Source organism: Lepidochelys kempii, chromosome 1 (genome assembly GCF_965140265.1).
Source record: "Lepidochelys kempii isolate rLepKem1 chromosome 1, rLepKem1.hap2, whole genome shotgun sequence".
NCBI lineage: Eukaryota > Metazoa > Chordata > Testudines > Cheloniidae > Lepidochelys > Lepidochelys kempii.
Window position 1 is genome coordinate 343,099,736 of NC_133256.1, and position 17,540 is coordinate 343,117,275.

Sequence of the window (17,540 nt, forward strand, 5' to 3'; positions counted from 1 at the left end):
AATTTGAAGTTACAGTTTATTCTTTCATTAGCATTTTAATAGAAAAACTTTTCACTCACTCCCAAGTGAAAAGCTACTATCTGCATTTCAATGAAGATTTTTTTTTCTTTTTAAGAATGATAGCACAAAAGCTTGAAGCTCTCCCCAGTTCCTCTGAATAAGCAGGTACAATACATTACCATATTCCTGAGCTTCGGAGACCATTGATAAAATTGTATAAAACCACCCAACACACGTACTGGTTCCCGCTTTCAGCTCTCCCCCCACCCCCATCACTGGCTAATCATTTTGAAACCACACTGAAACACAACGGAAACTTTTCTGCTCCGCTTTCACTCCAAATTAAGTTAGCACTTAGAAAAGGGGCCGAACTGACAGCAGCCCGGGAGTCTGAAGTCTATCTACACAGCAGGGTAAGCTCCCTGCTTTCCTGCTCTCATGGGATCATCCTTTGGTGAGATGGAGGTGCAATCACCATGTCCCACTGATTGATTCCTTAGCCTCTCACCCAAGACTGCCGGCCAGGGTGCAAATTAGTGCTCACTATGAGGGTGCTAGCTTTGATGCAATTTCCTGTCTAGTAGGATTTGGACTGAGAATCACCAACTCATTCCACAAAAGCCACTGAACAGCCATTGGATGTTGGCTACTTTTAATCACTAACAATCCCAGTGAAATTTGCCTCAGTGTCCTAAAGGTGACAGGCTCCATATCCCTGTCCCAATCTCCTGAGGCATCTTTCTCCTCCTCTGCTGAGTTTTATATGACACCTATCCAAATGACTTCACTAGCCTGCGTTCAATGGTCCTCAGCAAAACGGAATCCCAACCAAGATGCCCTGCTACAGTGGGTCACTGAGTTTTTGGAGGTATTATCAGAAGATTTATGACTCAGGGTATTTGCACGAAAAATCAGACTCCAGACTCTTTACCTTTTCCTTATTGGCAAAACGCAACAGAAAACGCAAGGAGGATTAGTGGAGCTGTAACAGGCTGATGTGGATGGAGATGGTGATAGAAAGGAGGTGTCCAATCTGTTTTCCACAAACAGTGTGTATCATTCCATTGGTGCTTTCGTCCTCTCTTCCCTTTATTACCTTCTTTTGATCCCCTGCTTCCCCACCCTGCCATTGGCGCAATCTGCACCTACTGATGCTGCCAGCCAGTGTGTCCTACCCCAGAGCCTCCCTTCTCTTCCAGCTACCTCCATGCCTGACCTGGGGCCATCTTTCTCCCAACCCCTCCTGCTCCCGTGGCAGCTTCCCCCCCTGGATCACTCAGCATCGCTCTGCCCTTGCAGCTGCAAGTATGTCAAATCCCTCTGAAGCCTTGCAAGGCATGTCATGATGTGTATGTAATATACCCATCTCCCTGGGACTGGGGCTAAGCAGAGCCAGGACTACGATTTGCTGATGAGGGAGCGATGAACACGGAAGAAGGAATCAGATGGGTGGGCTAGAGAGCAGCGGTTTTCCCTATCTAACACAATGGTATGGAGGTATTCAGCAAAGAAAGCCCTGCTGACATTAGACTCAGGCACGGATGGAGGAACAGGCAGCCAAGAAGGCAACAGCCAACGGAAGAAGCTGTTGCAAATGGACACAGATGATCAAAACGGAACAGTAACTGCAGGAGTAGGAAAGGTAACAAGCTAAAGGGTAATGTCTTGGAAAGAGCCCTTCTGCCTGCCTGACGGGAACTCTCTGTCTAGGCACTTCTCTGTCCCCATCACCGTAGGTAGCTTTTGAATAGCACTGGGAGAGCTAGAGGTTAGCAAAACATCCCTAGCAGAATGTGAAAACGGTGGCTGTTTACATTTCCCTACCAATGCCCGTTCCAGTGAAAAATGATGCACAGGTGCATTCAAGCCTGGACCAGCCCCTCTGAGGTGAAGCCAGCCCTCTTTGGGAATGAAGACAGCCTCTCACTGAAAACACATCGAGATTGGCTGGCTTCATGTGTGCATATGCACAGACACAGAAAGGGCCGAGTAAGCCCAGCACACCCTAGCCAGGGGCCTTAGCAGGTTTCTTACCCAAGCAGTGCATGATGGAAGCAAGGGCAGACAGAGTGAGGGGGAGTTGACTGCACACAGACAGACAAAGGCACAGCGGGATTGATTTCCTTCTCATGTCAGTTTTATACCAGTGTCACTCCACTGACTTCAGTGGCATTACTCCTAATTTACACTGATGTAACCAAGAGCAGAGTCAGGCCCAGAGCCTCCTTGTTTGCCTCGCACACCTTATCGCAGGCTGACGCCCTGGGCAGGAAGTACAACAAATCCACTTGCTTGCTGCTACCCACCTTAAAACAGCAGCATAGCCTTGCCCTGTCCAGGTGGACACTCGAATACAAAGTTCACTCCAGATAAAACCCAAAGAATTTTGTTGTGGTGACAGCAGGAATCCTGCACATCCCCTTCTTCTGAGGCTCTTCATTGCAGAAATTAGGGATGGCAAAAGACCCCTGTCATGCTTGAACATATGGGCCCAGGACAATGGATAGAGGCACTCTCAGAGCTGAGATTATTAGAACTCAGGAGCTCCTGGCTCCCAGCCCTAGACTCTGACCACTTCTCTCTTGGCCAAAGAGAGTCAGACCAGTTCTTCCTGCATCGCCCCTGAGGTTCAACAGAGCCAGGTGTGCGTCTCCCCTTGGCTCAGGAGAGTCAGACCAGCTCTTCCCCCATCACCTCTCAGGCCCAGCAGAGCTAGACCATCTCCCTACACCAGGGGTGGGCAAACTTTTTGGCCTGAGGGCCACATTGGGGTTGCAAAACTGTATGGAGGGCTGGGTAGGGAAGGCTGTGCCTCCCCAAACATCCTGCCCCCCCATCCGCCACCTCCCACTTCCCACCCCCTGACTGCCCCCCTCAGAACTCCCGACCCATCCAACCCCCCCGCTACTTGTTCCCTGACTGCCCCCACCCAGGACACCCCCACCCCATCCAACCTCCGCTGCTCCCTGTCCCTGACTGCTCCAACCCCTATCCACACCCCCGCCCCCTGAGAGGTCCCCCGGGACTCCCACTTCTTTCCACCCCCCACTATTCCCTGTCCGCTCACTGCCCCCCAGAACCTCCGCCCCATCCAACCACCCCCTGACAGGCCCCCTGGGACTCCCACACCTATCCAACCGCCCCCTGCTCCCTGCCCCCTCACTGCCCTCTGGGACTTCCCGGCCTCCTTACCATGCTGCTCAGAGCAGCATGTCTGGTAGTCGCGCCACTCGGCCGGAACCAGACACGCTACCGAGCTGCCCTGCAGGAGTGCGCAGCCCCGCAGCCCAGAGTACTGCCCATGCGGCAGTGTGGCTGCGGGGAAGGGGCTGGGGGCTAGCCTCCCTGGCGGGGAGCTCACGGGCCGAGCAGGATGGTCCCATGGGCCGGATATGGCCTGCAGGACGTAGTTTGCTCACCTCTGCCCTACATGCTGCCCCTCAGGCCCAGGAGAGCTGGGCCAGCTCTTCCCCTCTCCCAACACCCCTCAGGCTCAGGGCTAATCACTAGTTCTCCTCAGGATTTCGTGGTAGGTGGGAGGAAGGCCTCACTGCATCAAAATAGTCTGAATACCAAGGTTCTTGTGTTTTAAGCCAGGCCCATCTATCTATTCTCTCCCCATCATCTCCAAGTGCTTGCTATGGTGCCTGGAACAGGAACAAGAGGGCAGCCATGATGAGATGAAGAATATTTGGGTTGGGATAGCAAAGCTTCTGAGGATGGCAGTTGCCTGGATCACACACTGAGTTCCCTGCAGGCAACAATCCTAGCCCATTCCTTATTGGTTCCCCAGTGTAGTCTCCATGGCTTCAGGGATGGGGTTTCCTCAGTTTTCTTTGGGAGACTGTTCTATAGTCCAATGTATCCCACCATTAGGATTTCTGGTTCATCAGCCTAAACTATGCTCCAGATCACAGCACTGCTTCCCCTCACGCATCCGGAAAGCACCAGGCACCATTTGCTACAGCTGTTGTGCCCTATAGGAAACAAGCCACCAGCATGTAGATTTCTAGCTGGAAGGAATGGTCATGCAGGCTGCATATAGGCCCTGCTGCGGAGGTGGAGGGGAAGGGGGAAGAAGGAGCACAGAAGAAGGTGAGAGAAAATGACAGACCGACTCCATTTCCATTCAAGATCAATGGAAAGACTTTAACTGATCTAAATGGCAGTTGGATGGGACCTTAGTTCCTTCTGATCCCAGGGAATGCTCTGTTATGGGGCTTACCATAAAGTAGTAGAGCTGGGAGGACCTGGCCATGAACTCAGGCTTACACTCGGCCACGCAGATCTCCACGAATCCGGCATGCTGGCTGGGTTTGGCCTCTCCCATCTCACACACTATCCTGCATGGAAAGCATAAAGGAGAGGGCAAGGGGTTCGGGTCAGTTCACGCTGGCACAACAGACCTGTCTCTGCCAAGCCCGCAGCCCTGGGGACAGACCCTGTTCGCTCCCTGCTGCTTGCCAGCGCTGGACCCAAAGGAACCCCTGGGGAAAGCTGTTCGCTAATCAGGTGTGTCTCTGGACCCTTTGGCCAGATCCTCAGCAGGTGTAAGTCAGCAAAGCTCCACCGAAAGCCATAAAACTAGGATAATTTACACCTGCTGAGGATCTGGCCAGCTAGACTCTCCCCTCTCCTCTTACCAATCCATTTGCTAGCACTCACCTTTGGGATGGGCTGTGGGTTCCAATCCCACACCAGCTCTTGGTGGCCACTGCAGTGCAAACTCAGTTCTCAGCGCTTCTGTCCTGAAGATGGGACCTTAAGCCCAGCTCTCTTCTACCCATCGCTGATGTCTGTCAACCCAGGTGGGGCACAGATCCCAGGAGTAGGGGACAATCCACGTGCCCTTACTCAACAAAACCGGGGGGGGGGGGAGGCATGGGAGCTCCTGGTAGGTTCCTGAACAGTGAAGACCCTAACAGACTCACTGCCACACCATAGTCTAACGCAGTGCTTTGGGAATGACTTTGTGATAGCTGGAGTAGGAGACGAGCTACGCATTACCCAACCTCCTCTTCCCGGTCTGTTTGTGCGGGGTTTAGCTGCACAAAGAACATATTCAATTACTGGCTTTTGCCTGGCTTCCTGGGGGCTCTGACTCCTCCCGCGGAGCTAAGGGGGGCAGAAGAGGCTATTACTGATTACATTGTTTCACAATCCAGTACATGTGCGACTTACTGCTCTGCCGGGATGTATCCTTCCACCAGCGGTTTGCACTCCACTCCAGCCACTTTGACATGAGATGCAATGTCCCGGAACTCCAGTCCCAGATTCTCCCCCCGGATTGTCACTTTGGTTCCTCCTTCCCGAGGGCCCGTCACCGGGATGATCTGAAGAAAAAAAGGCAAGAGGAAACAGATAAACACACCAGCATATCAAAGGCCACCAAGGCAGGAGGTATATCAGCCTCTCGTAGACTATCGTCGGCTCATGTCACCCTGAATGGCTCCCTCACAAATACATCCACGTTGTTGCATCTAGCTTCTGGTTCCCAAACACATGGTTTCCAAAATTCCACCCCATGTGATACATCCTGTTGCCTCTCCTATGTGAGTAACACTGCACCATGCCAGCTCTGCATGTGGCCTATGAAGGGATACCTGGGAACAAGCCTATCTACTTGTGGGGGGATGGGACTTTTGCACTGAGGTTAAGCTCCAGATTTTGTAAATGTCCATCAGCCGTAAAACTTCTTCAGTGGAACTTTCAGCACGGGAAGCCTCCATGCCTTCCCTCCCTTGCCCTCCAGGGCTGGAGGCAATCTAACCTTAGGGTTTATTTTGGACATTAAAGGCCAAACCCAGGTTCCAGTGAAGCCAAAGGGGCCAGGAACCAACCACAAACGACCTGAATTCTGCCCTGTCTGCTAGTTATGGGGCCTAAATGGTTTGCCATATGAGATGATGAAGGAAAGGTGCTTCTCATGATGGTTCCAAAGGCCTTTGCTGCCCATTTAGATGATGCCCTGGGTGCCATCTGACAGCACTGGCATGGATCACCCCACAGTGTAATCATGGGGAGTGGGAATTCCCTGTTAGATGTTCTCACCTGTTTGCTGTTAGCACTGCCAGCTGGGAAGCCAGGCTGGCAGCTAGATTCTTGCATTGCAGTTTTCCAGGCAAAGATAGCCTAGATGCTGGCAGGAGCATCAGAGTGATGGTCCCCATGATATCCTAGATGCTGGCAGGGCACCAGAATGACAGACCCCATAGGAGAGGATCAAGGTCAGCAAAGGGGTATGGTATTGGGGTTTGCAACCCATCTCCTACAGCTATAGGACTGCTCCGCTGACTCTCCGGTATCTGTCCCACCAAACCAGTTTCTACCAGCATGCAAAGAACAGGGACTGTATATAAGAGGGGAGATGGTGAGTTATATTCCCTAGGCCACGTACACATAGATAGCTGGCAACGGTAGGTGTGTAGCTGAGTTATAGCCCCAAAGGGTGCCAATCAGTAACAACTCATGGCCCAGATGCTACAGCTGCTAGCTAAACACATACAGGCAGCATAGGGAATAGAACGGACACTCTTCTGCTGCAAAAGCACACATCTCTACTCCGTGCAGCCCTTAGGGTTTAGAGCTTAAGTGGGTGAGACTGGCAAAGCCCGAAGCAGATCTGACTGAACTCTATCCAGCAGGGGGCAGCTGTTCTTGATCACTTTAAGCTTCAGAAAGCTCGATTTTGCAGAAGCCCGGAGACGGCACAGTGAGCGCTGGTGTAAGGGGTAAACCTGCTGCAGCCTGCTCTTTGCAATGAAACTAAGAGTTTTTCCAGTGGTGATGAAGGGCCCCTCCGTATCATCCCCACCCAATGTGACAGCTCCACATCACCAAAGTGAGAATGATCATTGGTTTTGTCCATTGGTGTTTCTTTGAGAGCTTTACACTGGAGCCACTTTGAGCTAATCCCCTAAATCCAAAAAAACCCTGCTCCACAGCTGACCGCAATTTCTACACCAGACCAAGCAAAAAAGCCCACATTCCAATGCCCCTGAAGTTGGAATCTGCGATTCAAATCCCGGCTCTGTGCCTCACTCCCACCTCTGACACCTAGTGAGGTGCTTAATTCCTGTGGGACAGTGCCTTGAACACAATGTTCTTGGAAACGGCTGAGGAGATTTCCTCAGCCTTGCCAAAGATTTCACCTTTGGGTGGAGATGTGTGGTGCTAGGAGCTACGGAAAAGCAATTAGAGAGAGAGAGAGAGATGGGAATTTTTCAGAAAGTGAGGAGTATATTTAAAGAGTAGAGCCAGCAGAAAACAGAATTTTCTGTCCAGCAGGAAACTCCAACATTCTGAAATTTGTTTTTGTCCTGTATTGCGACAAAAGTCAAAATCTTGGAATGCTTCCCAAAAAGGAAACCTTCCGGAACTGTTGTTCTTCGCGATGTGTTGCACGTGTCCATTCCACTCGAGGTGCCTACATGCCCCAAGCACAGTTGCTGGAATTTTTTTCCCTCAGCAGCACCCATTGAGGTGGCTTGAAGGCCCTCTGCTGCCGTAGACCGCTAGCACCAGTGTAAAGTGTCCAACTGCCCCCACAGCTCCTTCAGGTCCTTCTTTCCAGAAAGCTCCGATGTAGAGGGGGCAGGAGGGTGGGTTGTGGAGTGGACATGTGCAGCACTTCTTGAAGAACAACAGTTACGGAAGGTCAGTAACCATTTTTTCCTCTTCGCATGATTGCACATGTGCATAATACTCTAGGTGAGACCCAAGCAGTTGAATAGGCGGAAGGATCGGAGTTAATGAGCGCACAGACTGCAGGAGAGCTCAACGGTACAGCTCGACCAAATCTGGCATCATCTCTGGAATGCTGAGGGTTGGCGTAATGGGAGGAGAACATGGGCACTGGTGACCAGGTTGCTGCTTTACAAATATCCTGAATCGTTCAGTACCAGGGTTGGTACTGGAGTCCAGACCGGGTGCTGCCTGATGGGACAGTGACACCCTTCTTTCCAAGTGTCCGAGTAGCAGCCGTGTTAGTCTGTATTTGCAAAAAGAAAAGGAGGACTTGTGGCACCTTAGAGACTAACCAATTTATTTGAGCATAAGCTTTCGTGAGCTACAGCTCACCTAATATGAGCACCTGGAAAATGCCCTGGAAACTGTGGGAAACCCCCACAAGTTCCAAAACGGCCACTGGACCAGGGTAGGTCCCCAGTGACCTCCTGACCAACCACTGAGTGTTACTCCTATGCTTGGGTCCATGGAAGGGTGGAAATGCCTGGAGGAGTAGTGAGAGCAACTCCTCAGATGGGAGGAGTAGGACCTGATCTCCCACTTGGAAGAGGATGAGTCTCTGTCCAGCGACCACGGGAGTGCTGTTCCCACCGGTGCCAGAGATCGATGCCATGGTGGAGAGATCCGCTCCACGGCAAGCATAGCTGGTTTCCCTTTTGACAGTACCAAAGGGTGTGGTACTGAATGTTGAAAGGACCCAGAAGGTTCACTCCTCTGCGCCGGTACTGCTAACGCTGAGTCCTGTAAAGCTGGTGCTACTGGTACTGACAGCGAGAGAAGGTCCCTGACAGCGGCAAATGCCTCTGGTGTGGTAGGCACTGAGACAGCATTGGTGCTGTGCGCTGCTGCAAATAGGGAACGCTCTTCTGGGACTGAACTTAACGGTGTGAACTTCTGCGGTATCGAGGCAGAGGAATGCTTTGGCTTAGATCACACTCCGCTCTGATCCCCATGCCTGGCTGTCTTCAGTGCCGGGGATCATCCCCTTTTGGGAGGCCATTTCTTATGCCTTTTTCTAGGCACTGGGAATAGCGATCGGTGCTGGAACTCCATCCAATAGGAGGAGCACTCCTTCCCGACGTCAAGGCACTCGGTGCTGAGTCTGACTGGCCTGGCTCAGATCAGGGGTCACAGTTGCACTTCCAGGGCTCATCCCTCACATCACTCCTGTGCTCATGAAAACTAGAGATGGGCCGGAAACAAAAGCTCAGATCCCAGCACCCCAGAAGCTTGGGGAGGTTGGGTCTGGGTGCAAACTTTGCCACCGTTGCGCCCCTCTGGGATCAAACAGTAGGGTTTTCAAAAGCACTCCGCGTTGGTCTAACTCCACTCCCAATGATGTCAGAGGGAGTTTTACCAGCTGACTGCAGTGAAAGCCAGGTGAGGCCAACACAGAGCTTTAGAAAACCCCATTCACACTTGTGCAACTTTGACCACTTAAAGATGTAGGCCTGGCTCGCCATGAGTAATTAAACAGGGGGGAGGCCTCATTTCTTAGAAGACCGGATTAAGGAGGCTACCAGATCAGCAAGCTGAAAATGGAACATTTGTGCTATATGGAAACTAAAAGACAGAATGCCTGAGCAAGCTAAGAGAAGAGGGGAGACACCCCGGGAACGAATTACTAAGAGCAAGCTAACAAGGGGCAAGAGAAGTCAGGGGTGTAAAGATGAAGTAAAGAGTAAAGTCGAACATGGACAGCGCATGGACAGAGCACTCTCTGTACGGATTAGTTCCTGCAAAGTAACCTAGCCAATCCCAAAACACGGGGAGCAATGTATAGTGAATGTAATGTGAGGTGTAAAGTTATATAAAGGAAGGGGGCTGCTGTGTAACTTTGGATGTGTAGTATGCCCTGTATCCAGGCCCTATGCTTGAGCCTGATCAACTCAAGTGTAGTTTGATTGTATGGCAATAAAGAAACCTCAGTGACGAGTTCAGAGTTGAGCTGAGCTCTTGAGAACTGAGTGGATAAGGTCTCGGAGAAAACTGAGTGGAGAAGATCTGAGAAGCCACCCCAACAAACTCCTGAGTGGATAAGGTCTCAGAGGCTACCCCAACAAAAGACTTGATCCAAAACCCATTGAAATTGATAGAAAGATTCCCAATAATTTCAATGGGCTTTGGATCAGGCCCTAAAACATGCTGCCCAGGTATTCACTCAGCTCCCTGTGGGGCAGTGTTCTAGCCTGCAGACCACACACACACACACAGACACAGGAGAGCGTGTTATTGCTTGAGTCTAGATTCAGAGAAAAGAGAGAAGAACTGGCCACACGTTTCCATCCTCGAGTCAAACAAATGGAACAAGGACTGTCAGTTTCAGTCTGGGGAGCACAGGAAAGGTGAATGAAAACTGCCAAAACCCCTGGGCATCGCCATAAATATATCCAGCCAGGAGACCCCCCGTGTCACAATTTACACCTGCTGCTAACGACAGCCTAATGCTACAGCTCCCACTTGTCATTCTTAAAGAGCAATTTTATAGTCCTTTAATTTCATTGACTGGCAATATAAATGCAGGAGCCAGTAAATAACCAGGGAGCTTTTGTGTTGTTGTGTGTGTGTATTTTTAATTTTCATCCGCTCTACTCCTCGTGGATATTTTCTTGGCTCCCTGCCAGAACGAGAATGCTCTCATCAACTGCTCCAGACATACCATTAGCTGCAATATATATCCAGCCACTTGAGATTACTTCCATGCTAATGGCTAAGAAAAAGACTTTCCAAGAGCTACTTATGAGCATGCCAGACAATCAGAATATTTCATGAGCGAATAGAGCGATGATCTGAAGGAACTGTGGGGCTGTCGTGGCCTGGAGGAAATGCCATCAGAAACAGCAATACGCCTCCCTGCTGCATCTGAAGGATGGAGCATGGATGCTTTACCGCCTGTTGCACAAGCACAATAGGCCTAGGGGGGAAGCCTGGCGCAAAAAAAGGGGGTTGATTCTCGGACCTGTCAACCGCAAGATATGGGCTTGATGGCAGGACTGTGGGGTGGAGTTCTCTGGTCTGTATTATGCAGTAAATCAGAGTAGAGGATCGTAATAGTCCCGTCCAGCCTTAAAGTCTCTGGATCTATGAGAAAGTTCTGGACCCTTGGCGGGATCTGGAAAAAATAACTTTGGAACTAGTTTTCAACTCTCCCCCCACCCTTTAAGTTTCAAGTGCTCTGCGTGAAAGTTTTCAGAAGTAGCCACTAATTCTGGGTGTCCAGCTTGAGATGCATTGGCCTGGTGCTCTGAGCTGGCTGAAGACAATAAGAGCTGTGGGTGCCAGGACCTCTGAAAAATCAGGTACCTGGAAATGCAAACACCCAGAATCACAGGGGTGCTTTGGAGAAGGCTGGGCTGTTTGTTTGGGATGGACGAGGATGTGCTGAACACAGAGAGAGGCTCCGCTCATGGAAGTTAGGACCCCAGTGGAACTATAAAGGATCAGGATTCCCACCAGGCTTTGTTCTCAGGAGACTTCCAGCCCTAGACCACACATTCAGACAGACTTTGGCTATGGAGTCTGTACCTTTGGATTCTGAACAGAACGGGCAGAACCTTTGGAGATTTGCCTATCACCAGCTGAGATCCCTGGACCCTGAGAAAAGACACCCGCTGGCAAACCCTACCTTTTATTATTTGCAAAATAACGCATTAGCCATGGTGCGGACTGGCTCACCCCAGTCCTTTTTCATCCCAACAGGCCAGATTGCCTACTTCGTCCTGCTTTGACCCAGGCGTAGAACCTTTGTCCTCCGGGGGCTGTCCTTCGTCCTCCCTCGACCCTGCAGAAACTGCTGCCCGCATACCATCCCCGAAGCCCAAGAAGAATGCTCATGTAAGTGTTCTTTGGAGCTGGAGACAGTGACTAGTCTGGGGGAGGGGGAGGGTCTTCTCCTTGATGGACGGGTCTCCACGGATCTCCCAATAGCTGCAGATTTAGGGGGTCAGTTACCTAGGAAGGAGAGCCAAGCCCTTCCCCAGTGGACAGTTTGGTAGACCTCTGGGAATACCCCCTGCTTGTGTTCTGTGCCACCTAGCAGATGATATGGGACTGTATATTCAAGGATCAGTTCACCTCCCACCGCAACCCAGCCACGTCTGGGGTGGAAGGGGCAGCAGCACCACACCAGGGTTCATTTTTAACCCTTGCATTGCTGCAAACAGCTGGGCAGGCACCGAGCACCAAGCATAGCACGGGGTCACAGGCGCTTTTGTTTTTTCTGGTGGGTGCCCCGCTCTCCCTCTGCCTCTCCCGCCCTTTGCTCCGCCCCTTCTGCCAATGCCCCGCCCTTGTTCTGCCTCTCCCGCCCCTTGTTCTGCCCCCTCCACTGAGGCTCCCTGCCCGTCTGTCGCTCTCCACCAGCCACCGAACAGCTGATCGGCGGGGCCCAGTGGAACAGCCGTGACGGGCGTGTGCTGAGCACCCCCTATTTTTTTCCTGTGTGGGCTTGAGCCCCGGAGTCCCCAGGGAGTCGGCGCCTATGCACTGGATTCTCAGTGGGGCAGTCGTGTTCTTTTATCAGGTCCTGACTCCCAACGGTGCTGTTTCTCATCTGTCTCTCTCCCACTCAGACGTCTCCATCTCTCTAGTCATAACACCTCCCTATGCACTTCTGGATGAGTTACTCCAGATCTTACATCCCTAGCACCAGCAGGGAGGAGAGGAATCTCTCTATCTACCTAGGGAATTATATGGCCCCCATCATTAGTGTTGAGATCTGTCTTAACAACCTGGTGACTATGATGGCTCTCATCACCATGGTATCTGAGCACCTCCCAGGAGATAATAACCAAATCCACACGAGACAGAGATCTCGTTTTCCTCTCTCCTACCCCACTTTGTCTCCCCCTGCATTTCCCTCTCTAGTTTTCTTCTCTCTCCTCCCATCTCTCCTACTGCCCCTCTCACTTTCTTTCTCCCTTCACCTCTTTCTCCTTGAACAATGCAGATGGTAGGAAAGCTCACAGAAAAGCACCCCATGTTTCATTGAGGAGGCATTCCTCCTGACAGCAGCCTTGTTCTCCCTTTGCCAGTGACTGACACACCTCCGAGTTCTCTTGTTCTGGCCAGACCTGTGTACTCTGGGAGGTTTTTTTTCCCATCTCATTCCTCTGAAGTATCAGGGATGGTGGCAGCAGGAGATGGGATGGGGTGCGCCAGGGCTCTGAGGTGGCACCAAGCATACTCTCTTGTTTGGCTGGACTGGTTCTTGCTCACATGCTCAGGGTCACCACATGTGGGGTCATGAAGGAATTTTCCCCCAGAGCAGATTGGCAGTGAGCTTGGGGATCTTTCCCCTTCCCCTACAACATGTGGGTGTGGGTCACTTGTCAGGATTCTCTGGGTATATCTCACTTAAACATTTCTTGAGCACTGGTTTTTCCTCAGTCCTTCCTATGCACTGCCTATGGCAGAGAACAGTCTAGTCTCTTGTGGGCCGTGACACTTCGGTCTCATTTTGGTTGTTGGGTTTCATGTGCGAGTGCTGGGTGGTGGCGGTGGCCTGTGGTATACAGGAGGTCAGGCTGGATGAACTGGTGGTCATAGAAGCATAGAATCGTAGGGCTGGGAGGGACCTCGAGAAGTCTTCTAATCCAGTCCCCTGCATTCATGGCAGGACAAAGTATTATCTAGATCATCCCTGGCAGGTGTTTGTCTAACCTGCTCTTAAAAATCTCCAGCCATGGAGATTCCATCCATCTGGCCTTAAACTACACAATTCTGTAATTATCCCACTCATGTGAAGGCCTGAATGCTGGAAGGCCCGTGTTCTCCAGGGCCATGGTGCCTCTGACGGGGCTTCCCACCCATAAACAATCAGGTGGTGTAAATGGGTGTCATTCTGTTGAAGTCAATGGAGTCCTGCCGGTTTACACCAGCTGGGCCTCAGATCTTAGCATAATCTAGGCAGTGGCTCTGTCTGCTTTGTGCAGCTGGTGTCAAGAAGCATTAGTGGCAGCCCGCACTCTCACTTCACTTCACACCCACAAAGTGCTCCGGAGACTGTGGAGTTGGCAGGATGCCCGGGATCAGAGCAGGGATTCAGCAGCCAGTTCCGGGGCAGGGGGGACTGTGTCATCCCGGCTGGGCTGCTGACAGGGAAGGCACCAGGGGCTCCTCCTTGAGACATGTCGAGACTGACCTCCCATCGCGAAAGGTAGTGGGGACTCTGCTTGAACTGACAGAGCTTAGCCCTGGCGCAGTTCCAACGCTGAGCCAGAGACAAAGCAGAGAAATCAACCAACACAAGAGAGATGGGCTCTTCAAGCTGGTGACCTGACACTAACGAGCCCAGGAGCATGCGGAGAACTACTTACGTCGGTGATCCGGGGATTGGTGCATTTGCCCTTGGTCCCGGACAGTTCCAGCCACTGGTTCTCCTGGACGGGGCAGTGGTGCTTCAGCGTGCACTGGTTCTGTCCCTCGCACCAGCCGCACTCGAAGTCTGGGTCAGCCTTCAGGCACAGGCCGCAGCTGTCCCGCATGGCCCCACACTTGTACAGGTGCACTGTAGGGACAGCAAAGGAGAGATCCTAAGGGGTGTACACACCACGGAGGGAGGGGGAGTCTGGACGGAGGGATGAGAGGCATAACTAGGAGCAGCGGATGGGAAATGAACATAGGGAAACATAGGCTAAATAGAAGTTATTCTGTATGCTAAATCCAATACCATATTAGATGTGGGGGGAGAGTCTCCCAAGGGGAACAAAGAATGGAAGCTCAGTTGCTAGTCCTAGGTTGGGCAAAGAGCAGGAATCTCACAAAATTTAGGTGCATCAGAGCCAGGAGGAAGAATGCTCTAGGGGTCAAGGCACTGGCTGGGGAATCAGGAGACATAGGCTCAGTTCCCACCTCTGCCACCAACGCCCTGTGGACCTTTGGCAAGTCACTTAGTCTGTCTCAGTCTTAATTCTCCATCTGTAAAATGGAGATAATAATCCAGCTTCTATCCCACTTTTTATCTGTCTTGTCTATTTGGATTGTGCCCCTTTGGGGGCAGGGGCTGTCTCCATGTGTATGCACAGGCAATGGGGATCTTCGCTGGGGCCTTTAGGTGCTATCATAGTACAAATAAATAAATAATGATAATTAATAACAACAGATGCAGAATTTCTGAATTTGGTTTGAATCCAGAATTGAAAATGAGCATTCCCCCTCCTTCCTCCACCTCAGGAAATGTGGGAGTTGAGGGACTAACTTTGGTTCCTCTCTAATACAAATGCCAAGGATTAAAACTCATCTTTGATTTTTGGTATAATAATATGATATTATGAGGACGTGAAAGCATTTTCCATATTGCAACTAACTAGCCTTGATAACTAAAGCTACACAGAGAACTGATTTTTTGGTTCACTGGCAATTCAGGGGCTGGGGGGGGAATTAAAAATGGTTTTGTGTCAAACCCAAAAGGCATCTCCAAGAATCCCTCACTAACCCCAGACCACGGTCCATTCTCAGCAGAGCCTGCCCATGGAATGGAGTAGTAGGGTGGTTTGGTGACAGGCCTCAGATCTCAGCATAATCTAGGCACTGGCTCTGTCTGTGCCCATCTGGGACTTGGCTGGGCCAATCAAACCCCATGGTCATTGGTGACTTCAGCCAAAATCTGGAAAGGCCAGTGTTTAACAACCACATTGCATTACTGAGTGCACTGGCCTAATGGAGTTTGTCGTGGGCCCCCTGGGGTGGGATTGGCTCTCGTTCTCGGAGTCACAGTCAGTCTGTCTGTCTGTTAGACTTCACCCAATGAGCCTATGGGCTATGCTAAATGTGTTGAGTCGCGTCTCATGGAAACCAGATAATCCAGTGACGCTGAGCAGAGAGCATCCTCACAGGGTGGTATGATTTGTACAGCACCTAGCGCATGCTGAGCATGGCTTACGCAGGTCCTTGTCACTCGGAGCTTGTAGTCTCCATATGGGACAGTCTGTGGCAAGCCCTTTTGCTCTCTGCAGACGGCAGCACGGTCCCAGGCTCACAGCAAGCTGTGGCAGGGGAAGTGCTTTTAGAACAGCTGATGAGAAGGGCTGGGTTTTTCCCACTGAAAATTACACTGTTAACTCAGCCATTCGTGCGCCAGTGATGGAAAACCCCTTTGATGCCCCCCACACAGTCAATAGCCATTCATGCCCATTACACTCCATGCCACTGAGTTTCAAAAGAGAGCAAGTCAAGAGAAGGGACAGGGTGGCTTAGGGGATCAGTAATAGGCTTCGGGGCCTTTTGCCTCTAGTCTGAGGATTCAAACCTAGTCTAGGTCGGTGGTGACCAACAATGGTGACTATCTGACAGCTGCTCTGGGGCCACTAGGCTAGAGGTCTCAGTCCGAGAAATAGTAGACAACTGTGGACATCACAGATGGCCTTCCCTCCTAGCAGCGTCATCAGAGAGGCCCTGGACGGAGTGGACAACGGACTCCCTTCTCATCCCTAGAAAGGAAGGACTGAGGTACAGAGAAGGGAGCAGGCTGAGGGAAGCTTGCCCTGCCCCTGTCCTTCTCCTAGGGATGTACAGAGGTCGTCACTCACCAGGGACTCTCAATGATTAGTGGAGCACCCAGATCCTTTGCTATTTCCTCCCTTGTGCATTGAACCTGACTCCCGCAGAGCAAGCCAGGCAGCCCTGCAGTTGCATGGGAAGAGGCTGCTCGGTCTGCTTGGATCCTGGTGAGAGCAGTGCTGATGTGCTCAGCCACCAAGCTGCCAGCGGAGAGGCGGGCCATGGCACATTGTCTGAACAAGCCGATGAGCAATTTAGAAGAAGTTGTCACCTGTCACTAACTATCAGCCACCGCATCCCTGACAATGTGCAGGCAGGAAAACAGCTGCACAGGGGATCCAGCGGAGGGACAGAGATCATGGAGGTGGGTACAGGGAGAAGAAGAGGGAACAGGGGTGCATCCTGTGGGGGAGAGGGTGTATTGCCCTCCTGTCGCTCTCCAATCCCCACTTCCACAGAGCAGCATGGCAGGTTCTGGAGAGAACCACGTCCAAAACCCCCCAGCCAGAGGGAGGGCCTCAGGATGATGTAGGGAAAGTAAAGTGGGAAGATGCAGAGCTGAGGAGGCGGGAAGAAGTAGGACAGAGGAGAAGTGAGTGAGGGGAGAAGCAGGGGGACAGGAAAGTGGATGGGAGGGGGAAAGGAAAACCTCTAAGGGAAGCGATGGAAGGCGAGAGAGGATCTGAGAAGAGAGGGAGCCCAGGGCCACTGGGTAACTGAGGGCAAAGGGCAGGAGGGAAGAAGAGGCTGGGGAAGAAATGGAAAATCCAGCTGCAGTGAAACTCTGGACTAATATGCTTGTCTCTGGGATGTGGCTGAATGGGTGATAGCTCCCCAGCGAGAGTCAGATCAGCCCCTGGCCATCTGCTGCAATTAACTGGAGCCAGGCTCTCTGGCCAGGAGTGGGTCTCAGTCCTTTTCCATTATCACTTCACTTCATTCAACCTTTCCTCACTGGCACGCTGCCCCCTCCCTCCCTGTTCATTACCACATTGCATCTGAATCAAGTCCAGAGACGAGCTGTGGGTGCATTAACTTGAAGAGCCTTATTGAAAGGGAGGTGAAGGGGAGAGAAGGAAGGGGGGAGGGGGGGGGAATAGGGAGGGACACAAGAGGTGACAGGGAGAGGGGAAGAGGAAACAGAAGGTGGAGAGCGTGGGAGGGAGAGTGGGGAGGGGAGTCCCACTTCTCAGGTGCTCCGAGAAAAAACAGAGCACAGAAATTAGTAATTTGTGGAGTGCACAGAACAACCATGAGTAGATTGTGCAGATAAACGGTGGCTGCTTTGTTAAGTG

The 17,540-nt window shown here is 51.6% G+C and overlaps 1 protein-coding gene across 1 annotated transcript in view; it reads right to left on the reverse strand.

Annotated features, from left to right (window-relative positions):
* The window catches only part of PLXNA4 (plexin A4), a 578,455-nt gene that overhangs the window by 96,560 nt on the left and 464,355 nt on the right, over positions 1 to 17,540 (reverse strand). The window contains exons 11-13 of the mRNA XM_073328857.1: positions 14,064 to 14,254; positions 5,182 to 5,333; positions 4,226 to 4,343 (exon numbers count right to left, since the gene is read on the reverse strand). Coding sequence (XP_073184958.1) covers positions 4,226 to 4,343; positions 5,182 to 5,333; positions 14,064 to 14,254 — 461 coding nt within the window. The remainder of the gene's footprint in view (positions 1 to 4,225; positions 4,344 to 5,181; positions 5,334 to 14,063; positions 14,255 to 17,540) is intronic.